Below are 12,760 nucleotides of genomic sequence, written 5' to 3'. Positions count from 1 at the left end.
ATATTTGATTAGTGGTATTATTTTAAATGTAATAATAAATATAATAAAATATTACTTTAATTAATTGTTTAATATGAAAAACTAATGAAATATAAAAAACAAAAAAAACATTAATTATCTTACAAAAATTAAATGAATTAATGTTATGTATCATTTAATAATATTCAATTTCATGAACCTAATGAAATGAATTTATAATATTTCTATTTTATAAAATTCTCGGTTTTAAAAAATTCACTAGTTTTCGTTTTCTCTTATTAATTAATAAATACGAATAGAACATATAGAAACTATAGAATTGTAAATACACAATAAAGAATTAAATGATTTTTAAAAATCTTCTAATGAAGTAATTTTTTATTGATGAAACATTGAAATAATAAAAAGTATCTGAAATTGAAAATGCGGAAAAATATAATATTCTGTCTTTTAAATTCTAGTAAATTGATTAATAGGTAAAATAAAATAATTCACACTCGACATTGATAAATTGTCACATATTTTATTTATTTCAAACAGTGAATTCAAAAATTGGATTAAATATTCACTCGCTTTTTTTCTCCCTTTCTTTTCTGTCACTTCATTTTAGAAATTGAATTTCATTGAAGATAATGATTATACTATTATATATGTCTATGAGGTTTTTTTTTATTTTTTTATTCTTATTTATTTTTATTACCAATATTATTACAATTCTGTTTTTTATTAGAACACGGAGAAAGAATATATTTTAAATTTTCTAAAAGTTTTTTACAATTTGGGGAAAAAGTGCAACAAAGCAAAAATTTTGAAATAAAAAATTCTTGATTCTTGATATTTCATATAATTGTACTAAATTTCACATAAGTTTTTTTAATGTTTAGTATTACTTTTATTTATTATTCTTATTATTAGAAATAAAATCACTATTAATATTTCTATTTATTTTTTATTATTGCGTTACGTAAGTACTTGGGGGCTATATAATGTTCCGCTAATAATTGCTTTCTCGTAATCGATATTGTCCCTGAAAATACCTGCTGATATTGATGGCTATTCTCATTTGATATTTATACACAATATAGAGGGATTATTCCATTATTAGACTTTCTTTGTCAGCTCGTTAGAAATTTATATTAACAAACACTAACAAAAGGATATATATATTTCAAAACTTTGAACAATATTTACGTCAACCGACATAAAAAAAACAAATTGAATGCATTTAGAAGAATATTGCATTTGATATTAAATTCAACTGGCCGTTTTAGAAACGTTAATATGAATATGAAAATAAATAAATATGACAAAAAAAAAGAAAATATGAAAAATTAATTTTCATATTTTTAATAATTGTAATTATAACTATATATTAATGAAATATTTCTATATATATTTTCATATTTTTATTCGCATTTTAGAATTAATATTTTTTCGTATACTTATTTACTTTTGTATTTTTATTAAATTTATGTTTTTTCATAATTATATATTTTCATCTTCACATTTATTCAGATTCTTTATTTGTTTATATTCATATATTTTTATAGCAATATTATTTTGAATGTTTGTTTTTTTCCTATTTATCAATTTCCATTTTTTCATATATTTCATTTTAGAATTCATATTTGTTTCTATTTACACAATAAAATTTTTTTAAATATGTATCGTTTATCGTTCGATTTTGAACGTATAACAATTTTATTATTGAAATTAATTACAAATGTGAATTAGTTTTTCTTGTATAAAATATTTAATGTTTCATAACATTTTATCATCGTATCAAATTTCAATATAGTAAATTATTAGAACGAAAGATTTTAAATAAAAAATAAATATTAATTTTTCATTTTTTATTTTCAAATTTTAATCCAGTAAATAATTTGAACGGAAGAATTTAGAAATATACATTTTTAGTTAATTGTTAACAAAAATGGTGACAAATGAAAATAATAAATCTTAATATAATTTTTTATATTTTCGTAAATTAGGGTATAAATTAAATAAACTTTTCAGTTTTTTGATTTTTTAAATTTTCTAATTTTTTAATTTTTGGGTAAATTTAAATTTAATATTTTTAATTGTTTGAATAAATGAAGTAGAATCGTGATATTAATTCGATTTTATTATTTGTCAGGTGAGCGTTGAAGTTCTTGAATTCCCGCCTCTGCCACCGTCGCCAGTGGAGGAAGCCGACGAGGAAAGTTCCGACGTTGGAAATAATGCTGTAATTTTAACGAAATCGAAAGTCCACAATAATCGAACTGTTGAATACAGACCGCGAGTACCTCCTCATCGTGGCCTTAGCACCGATTCAAAGGAGCATCAAAATTCCCTCAACACTAGGTCCATGGACGCAGGTTATTCAAGAAGTCGACGAACGCCAACTGCCAGCAATTCTAGACGCGAGGTGAATTATCCACTGTTTCCTCTCTACTCAATGCTTTTTTTTCTTAAAAATTCTACCTTCTTTGGTAGAATTTTCCTTTTTTATTTTTTAATTCCAATAATTTTTTTTGTAAATTTTCCCGCTTTTTCAAATCAAGTAAATTTGAAACTTTGTTATTGTGAATTTATTTGATATCAAAAAGCAAGAAAATTGTCCTTAAAAAAATTGGAATTTGAAAATTTTTTTAAATTAGAAAATTGAAAATTTCAAATTTTCTAATTTCAAATTTAATTGATTTAAAATTGAAATCTTCTAATTTCAAATTTATTTACTTTGAAATTACAAAATTTCCAATTTATTTGCTTTCTTTTGAAAAGATTTTCGAAACAAAATAAACTTTTTTATTTGAAGAAAAAGCATCATTTGACAAATTCTCGAGTTTTTAGAAACAGAAAATTACTTGAAAAGAATAATTGGGAAATTAATGACAAATGTGACAAGTTATCAAAGAAATAATTATTTTCGAAAGTTAACAAAATTCTTTTAAATTTTTCTAATTAGGAATTCGAAAAACTGTTTAATTCTTTTCATTAGAAATTAGAAAAAATGTTTCCATTTTTCTAATTTAAAATTGGAAAGATTGATTACATTATTCAAATTAGAAATTAGATAAGTAACTTTTCTAATTTCTAATTTGAAAAATGCAAACAATTTTTCCAAATTTTAAATTAGAAAAAAATTAGAAAAATCCAAATTAGAAAAATTAAAAAAATAATTCACAATTAGAAAAATTCAAACGATTTTTTTCAATTCCTAATTAGAAGAAAAAGGAAACAATTTTTTCAAATCTTAAAAAGAAAAATGTAAACAAATTTTTCTACTTATTATTATAAAATTTTCCAATTATTAGGAAAATTTAAACAACTTTTCCAATTATTATTAGAAAAAGAGCAACAACATTTCTAATTAGTATTAGAAATATTAAAACAACTTTTCTAATTTGAAATTAGAAAAATTATAAAAATAACTCATAATTAGAAAAATCATCAGAAAAATTGAAACAATTTTTTTATTCCTAATTTGAAAAATGTAAACAATTTTTTAATTTTTAATTAGAAAAATTAAAATTAGAATTATTCCAGTAAATTGATAATTAGAAAAATTAAAACTGTTATTTTAATTTTTCTAATAATTTTTCTAATTTAGAATTAGAAAATTTGTTTTCATTTTTCGAATTAGGAATTAAAAAAGTTGTTTTAATTTTTCAAATAGTTTTTCTAATTATGAATTAATTTTACAATTTTCCTAATTTGAAATTAGAAAAGTTGTTTCATTTTTCCTAATAGTTAGAAAAATTTGTTTCCATTTTTTTTTTTGTTAAGATTTGAAAAACTTTTTTCCATCTGTTTCTAATTAGGAATTGAAAAAAATCGTTTTAATTTTTCTAATTGTAAATTATTTTTTTATTTTTCTAATTTTGAATTAGAAAAGTTGTTTCAATTTTTCTAATAATAATAATTAGAATTTTATAATAATAATTAGAAAAATTTGTTTTCATTTATCTAATTAAAATTCGAAAAAATTGTTTTCCATTTTTCTAATTGGGAATAAGAAAAGTTGTTTCAACTTTTCTAATAATATTTCTAATTATGAATTATTTTTACAATTTTTCGAATTTTTGAAATTAGAAAAGTTGTTTCAATTTTTCTAATAATAATTAGAAAAGTTGTTTCGATTTTCCTGATAATTAGAAAATTTTCTAATAATAATTGGAAAAATTTGTTCCATTTTTCATGTTAAGATTTGAAAAAATTGTTTCCATTTTTTTCTAATTAGAAATTGAAAAAAATCGTTTCAATTTTTCTAATTGTGAATTATTTTTGTATTTTTTCTTATTTGGAATTATTAAGTAAAATTGTTGTTTTAATTTTTCTGAATAATAATTAGAAAAATTTGTTTTCATTTTTCTAGTTAAGATTTAAAAAAATTGTTTTCATTTTTCTAATCTTGAATTGAAAAATTGTTTACATTTTTCGAATTAGGAATTAAAAAAGTTGTTTTAATTTTTCTAATTTTTCTTATTTTGAAATTAGAAAAGTTGTTTCAATTTTCCTAATAATTAGAAAATTTTCTAATAATAATTAGAAAAATTTGTTTCCATTTTTCTTGTTAAGATTTGAAAAAATTGTTTCTAATCATGAATTGAAAAAAATTGTTTTAATTTTTCTAATTAGGAATTAGAAAAGTTGTTTCAACTTTTTTAATAATAGTTAGAAAAGTTGTTTTAACTTTTCTAATAATAATTAGAAATTTTGTTTTAATTTTTCTAATTAGAAATTATATAGATAAATTATGTTCTAATTTTACTATTTAAGAATTAGATAAATTATGTTCTAATTTTCCTATTTAAGAATTATTTTTTCTAATTAAAAATTACTTTCTCCTTTCGCCAATTCTAATCATATTTGGACATCCTTAAGAGAAAAAGGATCAAAAAAATAATTTTCCCAGAACCTGCTCACGATAAAACGAAGACAATAAAAAAAACGAGATTATCGAAATTCGACAAAACTTTCTGTCCAATTTTCGAACAATAATTGTTCGATGAAAAGAGGAAAAGTAGTGGTAAAAAGCATCTTGTTACATGGACGTTCTAAAGCGTATTTTAAGCTTAGAAGTTTTTGAGACTAAGTTAAAGCCACTGGAGTTGGTCATAAAGTCACCTTCACTTATAAAAGTTGGTTCGTGGTAACGCCTGAAACTCGCTTCACTTTTCAGGGAGAGGGGCAAGAACATGAAGATGAAAAAAAAGAAATAGAAGAAGAAGAAGAGAGCCAGCAATATGGCATCCGAGAAACGGATTCTTTTTGATGGCCGAATCTTATACTTTATTCGCGAATGAAAGAACTAAGCTTTTATATCACATGAACTTTACTGTCGCAAAGAGACGAGAGTTTTCGAGTCGCTCTTGTACTATCGAGGTCGTTGTTACTGACATAACGTAGATACACTCTTCGTATTGTAAGTTCCTTCTTGAATCGTATTATCCTTTCAAGTTTTCTTCATCATAAATAAACTCTTCTCTTTCTCTCTTCGCGAAGTCTCGGCGCATTAACGAAAATTACACGAGACTCTCGAATAAACTATCCATTCAGAAATTGTTCGAAACTTTTCGACGATTCATTTAAAAAGGAGACAATTGAAGGCGAGGAAGAAAAATTTTAAATTGATAGAATTAAGAAAATTTTTGTTTTTCTTCGATAACTTGGTGTTATTGTTACCATTATTTTTTTTCAAGTACTTTTTAAAGAATTTTCGTAATAAAAAATTTTTTTTCATAATAGAAAAAAAATAGAAAAGTTAAACAGGAAAAAGAAAAAAAAATGGTTTCGAATTACGAATTTTCGGCATAGAAAACAAAAAAGAAAAGAGAAAAGGAAAATAAACGAAAATGAAAGTAATAAATGCGATTAAAAATTATAATCTGAAAAAATTGAAGATGAATGAAATTACAGAAGAAATAATTAAAGGAAAGACTATTTAAAATTGAGGAAAATTGAACGGAAGAAAAATTAAAATTTAGGGAAAATTAAACTTAACGAAAATTGAAGATTAATGAAGAAAAAGTTAATAAAGATTGGAAGTTCACGAAAAATTGAATCAATTGGAAATTTCAACGATTTCAATAAAAAAGAAAAAATCAATCGCAATGAAAAATGCAATTAAAGGCAAAAATTAAAAAAAAGGAAATAAAAAATTTTTGTTTTGAAGAAAAATTGAATCAAATAGAAATTTCAACGATTTTGCCAAAAAAGAAAAAATCAGCCACAATAAAAAATGCAATTAAATCCAAAAATTAGAAGAAAAGTAAATAAAAATTTTTGTTTTGAAAAAAAATGAATCAAAACGATTTCAATAAAAAAGATAAAATCAATCACAATGAAAAATGCAATTAAAAATCCAAAAATTAGAAGAAAAGTAAATAAAAATTTTTGTTTTGAAAAAAAAATTGATTCAAGTGGAAATTTCAACAGAAAGGGAAAAAAAATCAGCCACAATGAAAAATGCAATTAAATCGAAAAATTAGAAGAAAAGTAAATAAAAACTTTTTGTTTTGAAAATAGAAAAACAAAAGCGTAAGTTTTATATTGAGTTTAATTTGATTTTTTTTCTCTCTTTCTTTTTAAGAAGTAATCGATATAGACATGGGAAATTCCAGAACTGAACGATGGGAAGAAGAATGAGGAAATCAATCACCGAAGATCGCGAAGAGAATTGTTGAGAGGTCAGAGCTTTCTCAATTGCTGCTTCCGAACGTCGAAACCCACGTCATGAGACTTCAAATAGAAAAGAACGAAATTCCAGACACGGGGAAAAGCCAATGAAGTCCCTAAGAACCAAGTAGATTTGGATTTCGAGATAAAACGATTTATCATGAGTGCAAAAAAAAAGAAGAAGGTGAAAAAAGAAAGAAAAACGTACTCGAAATCATCTCCTATGTACAAGGCCTGTTAATGTTGAGACGAGAAAACACAAGTTTAAACATACTTCATTTTTCTACTTTAATGATTTTCGACTTTTCGAAACAAGAAGAAAAATACTTGAATAAGAAGAAAAATCTTCTAAAGTTTTCAAGAATATTTTTCTTTTAAATTGTAACATTTTTAAATACAAAAGAAAAAGCAAAAAAATAATTTTCCAAAATGGAGAAGCAAAATACTTAAAAATGAAGATAAATCTTCTGATGTTTCCAAAAATATTTTTCTTTTAAATTGAAATATGAAGAAGAAAATTAAGAAAATTTTCTAAACTATAAAAGGAAAATTTGTTAAATTACGAAATGAAATTCAACTTTTTAATTGAAACGTATTTTAATACAAAAGAAGAAGAAAAGAAATTTGAAGTATTCTATAAAATCGAAAAGAAAAGTATTGGAATAAGAAGAAAAATTGTTCAAAAATATTTTGTATTTGAATGCAAAAGAAGAAGAAAAGAAATTTGCAGAAGAATAATTCTACAGAATCAAAAAGGAAATTATTGGAATAAAGAAGAAAAATTTTCCAAAAATATTTCGTATTTAATTGAAAAAGAAGAAGAAAAGAAATTTGTAGAAGAATAATTCCCCAAAATCAAAAAGGAAATTATTGGAATGAGAAGAAAAATTTTCAAAAAAAAATATTTCATGTTTAAATACAAAAAAAGAAAAGAAATTTGTTTCGAAATTGTCTGAAAAAAGAAGAAATTACGAAAGAATAATTTTTTCACCATTCGACAAAAAGAAAAGAAACAAGAAGAAGAAGAATTGTAACAAGAGGAAAAAATAAGTACAAAAAAAATGTTTTCTCACTTTGAAAAAGGACTTTACACACATCCGAGTGTGTAATATTTTATTTATTGGATCTTTCGAAGGTCCTTTTCGACCTTTGTCTTTGCGCCCTTTATCAAACCTTTTGCGAGGCTTGTCTTTTGAAACAATATGTTGCGAACAAGGTACGAGATGATACAACAGCTTTTTGCCTTACAAAAAAAAAAAAAAGAAAAAAAGAAAAAGGACAAAAGAGTTTTTGAGATGAAGAAGAAGATACGTAGACACACGCGACGTACGTATTTACTTTCCCTTCTCTTTTCTTTCGTTTTCGAAGGATAGATGTTTGCCTCACAACTGACGCTTTTTAGTATCTAGCATTACTTTATATTTTTTTCTGTCTTCCTCTCTCTCTCTCTCTCTCTCTACACACACAGAAAAGAGAAGAGCTTTCCATTCTACCGAAAAAAGACCGAAAGATATTCAGTGTGTACGTTCTTTATCTGAAAATGTGGGGCTGACAGTAAATGATGAAGAGACAGCCAACTTATTCTCGTGAAAGCTGCTTTCAAATTCGCATTGGTTATCTACATTCAAATTTTATGATTGCAGTCAAGAATTCTTTTCCATATTTTTCTCATTCCTAATTAAGGCAATTTTTTTCAAGATTCGAATTTTCGTTTTCTGAAGACTTGAGAATTTGTTAAACTAAAAAGTTTTTCTTCAAATAATTTTAAACAGTAAAATAAATAATGTCAAAATTAATATTTAATAAGTGAATTGTAATAAAAAATTATTACTATTGTAATAATAAATTATTACTATTCATCATAGTATTAATAATACTAATAATTAATACTATTATTAATAGTTATCGATAGTAATAATAATTATTTAAAATATTTATTAAATATTATTTTCGTTCAAATAGTAAATAAATAAAAATACAAAAAATTGTTTTTATTATTTTTTTGTTTTTATTTATTTTTCAAATAGTAAATGAACAAAAATAAAAGCAATAATATTTAATAATTAATAGTAATAGATAAAATTTTATTATTAAATAAATTGAATTGTTTTTCATATAAATTCATTTTCGGACAATTATTTTAACTAATAAAAAGAAAATTATTATTTAATAATTATTATTTAATTAAAATAATATTATTACTTATTGTTAATAATCTTGGTATGAATTTTATTAGAATTTAAAAATAAATTATTTCTTATAAAGAATTTTACCAAAATTTTTAAAAATAATTGAATTTTTTCGAAGAATTCTATTATTTAGAGAAAAAGGATTAAATTTTTTCAAATTATTTAATTCAATTTTTTTTATCAATACATTTATTGGAATTTTTTAAAATAATAACATCTTTGCGAAGAATTTTATTAAATTTCTTTAAAATAATTAAATTCCTGTGAAGAATTTTATTAAGTATGAAAATAATTCAATTCTCATAAATAATTTTTCAAAATATTTTTTGAAATAATTGAATTCATTCGAGAAATTTTGTTACAATTTATTTAAATAATTGATTTCTTTCGAGAAATGTTATTAATTATGAAAATAATTGAAATTTTGGTAGAAATTTTATTAAAATTTCATAAAAAAAATAAGTGAATTATTGCTATAAAGAATTTTTTAAAATTTACCAAAATAATTGAATTTTTGCGAAGAATTTTATTATTTAGGATATTAATTAGATTTTCTTTTGAATAATAAAATTTTTCAAAGTAATCAAAATTCTAGGCAGAATTTTTATTGAAATTTTTTAAATAATAATTAAATTCCTGCAAAAAATTTTGTAATTGAAAATAAATGAAATCTTGAGAAGAATTTAATTAAAATTTTCAAATAATTGATTTTTATCGAATTTAATTAAAATTGTCTTAAGAATATTTCAATTCTCATAAAGAATTTGCTGCAGAATTTTTCAATTAATTGAATTTTTACGAAGAATTTGTTCAAATTTAAAAAAATAATTTAATTTTTTTTGAAAATTTTCTAAAAATTGCCATTGAAAATAATTAAATTCATGCGAAGAATTTTATTAAAATTCTTTAAAATAATTTAATTTCAGCGAAGAATTTTATTAAGTATGAAAATAATTCAATTCAATTTTATCAAAATTTTTCAAAATATTTTTTGAAATTATTGAATTTCTTCCAGAAATTTTATTACAATGAGAAATGTTATTAATTGTGAAAATAATTTAAATTTTGGTAGAAATTTTATTAAAATTCTTTTAAAAATAAGTGAATTATTCTTATAAAAAATGTTACAAAAAATTTTTCAAAATAATTGAATTGCTCCAAAGAATTCTATTATTTAGGATTAGAATTAAATTTTTTCAAAAGTTTTTTTTATAGAATTAATAATTAATCATTTTTTTATAAAGAATTTTATTGAAATTTTTCAAAATAATAAAATTTTTTACGAAGAATTTGATTGAAAATCATTAAAATAATTTAATTCTTGTGGAAATTTTATAAATTATGAAAATAATCGAATTTTTATAAATTGAACAAAATTTTCCAAAGTGATTGAATTTCTCAGAAGAATTTTATGAAAATGCTTTAAAATAATTAGTTTCCTTGCGAAAATTTTTATTACTTTCGAAAATAATTGAAATCTTGATAAAAATTTCCGAAAATAATTAAATTTCATAGAGGAATTTAATTAAAATTGTCTTGAGAATATTTCAATTCTCATAAATTCTCATTTAAATTTCAAAAAGTAATTGAATTGCTGAGAAGAAATTTATTAATTATGAAAATAATTCAATTCTCATAAGTTTATCAAAAATTTTTAAAGTATTGAATTTCTCAGAAGAATTTTATTAAAATGCTTTAAAATAATTAAATTCCTTGCGAAAATTTTTATTAATTTTGAAAATAATCGAAATCTTGATAAGAATTTAATAAAAATTTCCGAAAATAATTAAATTTTATAAAGGAATTTAATTAAAATTTTAATTAAAATTTATTTCAACTATCATACAATTTTTTAAATTAATTGAATTTTTGCGAACAATATTATTTATGCGAAGAATTTTATTAAAATTTTTGAAAATAAATAATTATAATTAATTAGTTAATAATTGAATTTTTTTCAATTTTGAATCTAAAACTATTCAAAAACTGAAATTAATATTTGGAAATAAAAATTTGTTTTAATTTGCATAATAAAATTTGCTGGAATAAATAATAATATCCAAATAAATAATTGTAATTGTAATAATAATAATTTTTTTCAAATAGTGTCAAGGGATAAATTTATAAAGTTATATTTAATGAATAATATCAACAATAATTATTAAATATAATTATTATAAATTTATTTAAAAAATAATTAAAATCATTAATTAATTAATTAAATTGTACAAAAAAAAGTCTTTTCTGCAAAATCTTAATACTTACAAAGTTTAATTTTGTTTTTAATTTAAAAGATAATAACAGACAGGCTTTTCTAAATTAAAAAACAGAATTTTATTTTTTCCTGTAATGAAAATTTGAGATAAAACGAAAAATTGAAAAATAAGTCGCGACGCGGTTCAATTTATCAGTCGAGGCGCATAATATTTCGTTCATTCCCCGTGAACTTTTTCTAAGACAGTTTTCCCAAGCGCGGAGTAAAAAAAATAAAAAAAAAAAAGAACTTAACCGGCCCCGGGGATAAAAAAGTTGGAACGACAGACGAACATGATAAAAAATAAAAGGAAGGAGAAAGAAAGAGGTCGAATGCCAAGTAAAGGCATGAAGTTTTCATTAAGAATATTGGAGCATTTTTTTTCTTTTTTATTATATTTTCCTGATATGAAAATCAGTTTCTATATTCTCGATCACTTGCGACGTTTGGATTTAATTTAATATTTAATATTTATACCAATAATGCATATTATCAGTCAAGTGTCGAGTGCAAATGACGTGATAAGTATCTTTTTTTGTATTTTTTATTTTTTATGAATTATTTCCACGTGCGGAAAATTTTTTTTTGTTAAGTGGAAAAAAGTTTTTTTTAGCAAAAAAATCATTTTTAAAAAATTTTTTTTAACCAAAACTTTTCTTATCAAAAGTATAATTTTTATATTTTATTATTTTTGTTCAATATTAATTATTAATTTCTATTTATAAAAATAGACTAAATTTAAGTTTTTAATTTTTCGAAATTTGAATTTGAATTTATTTCGCGCCTTATCGATAGAGTTGCGCTTTGCGCGCACCGCGCATGCGCGAAATAGATATTGATTTGACTACAGTTTATCGATGTTAAACATGTTAAACACTTGCGTTGTTTGTGATCTAATATTTTAGATTTTTTACGTAAAAATACAATTCCATTTGCTTTAGAAGATGAATAATTCTCATTGACCAATGTTTCTTTACTAGAAGTGCGTTAAATTACTTCGAAAATTCGTAAGTATTTCACGTAATGGTAAAAAATTTGTACAAGTATATGAATGTATATTTTGTTAGGTTAGGTGAATTAATTTAGAAAATGATCGTTTATTCAAGTAAACTGCGTTTCGTGATTACGAAAGAAAAGTTATTTTTATTATTTGTCATATTTTCCACGTTTTTATAAGTATTTTTTTTCCAATGGAACCGGAAGTCGTTAAATTCCTAATATCTGCACATGCGCCAATTAGTCATTGATTTGACTAGTTTATCGATAAAAAGTTTCTGCGACAAACACGTGTTTCTTTCCATATTTGATATTTTTTTTACTAATTTTACAAAAAGAAGGTATTTTGTTCGCAAATAAAGATCAAGAGTCGTAATTAGCGACTATTCCTTGAATATAAATAAGTTAATTCAGTTCCGGAAGTCGTAAGTCCGTATTGTATATTAAAACGTATAAAACTCATGATTAAGTTTTCTAGGTTATGTAATTCAATTTGATAAATTTCGATAATTTTTATTCACTTTTTATTGATTTCATTCATTTCATTTTATAAACTTATTATATTTTTCTTTTTTAACCTGTGTTTAACAGTTTTAAATTACTTTTAAACCATTTTTACTGATCTTTTTGAATTTTACAAAATTTCTATTATACGCGCAACTACAAATTACAATATAAT

General features: G+C 21.7%; 1 protein-coding gene across 3 annotated transcripts in view; it reads left to right on the top strand.

Annotated features, from left to right (window-relative positions):
• Positions 1-12,760, top strand: part of LOC122500363 — a 524,819-nt gene that overhangs the window by 447,726 nt on the left and 64,333 nt on the right. For all 3 annotated transcript variants that reach the window (XM_043609264.1, XM_043609265.1, XM_043609263.1), the window contains one exon: positions 2,117-2,389. In XM_043609264.1, the coding sequence (XP_043465199.1) occupies positions 2,117-2,389 (273 nt within the window). The remainder of the gene's footprint in view (positions 1-2,116; positions 2,390-12,760) is intronic.

The sequence above is a fragment of the Leptopilina heterotoma genome, unplaced genomic scaffold (assembly GCF_015476425.1).
Source record: "Leptopilina heterotoma isolate Lh14 unplaced genomic scaffold, ASM1547642v1 Lhet_183, whole genome shotgun sequence".
Taxonomy (NCBI): Eukaryota; Metazoa; Arthropoda; class Insecta; order Hymenoptera; family Figitidae; genus Leptopilina; species Leptopilina heterotoma.
Note: the sequence above shows the minus strand (reverse complement) of the source record. Positions and strands in the feature narration are given on the sequence as shown.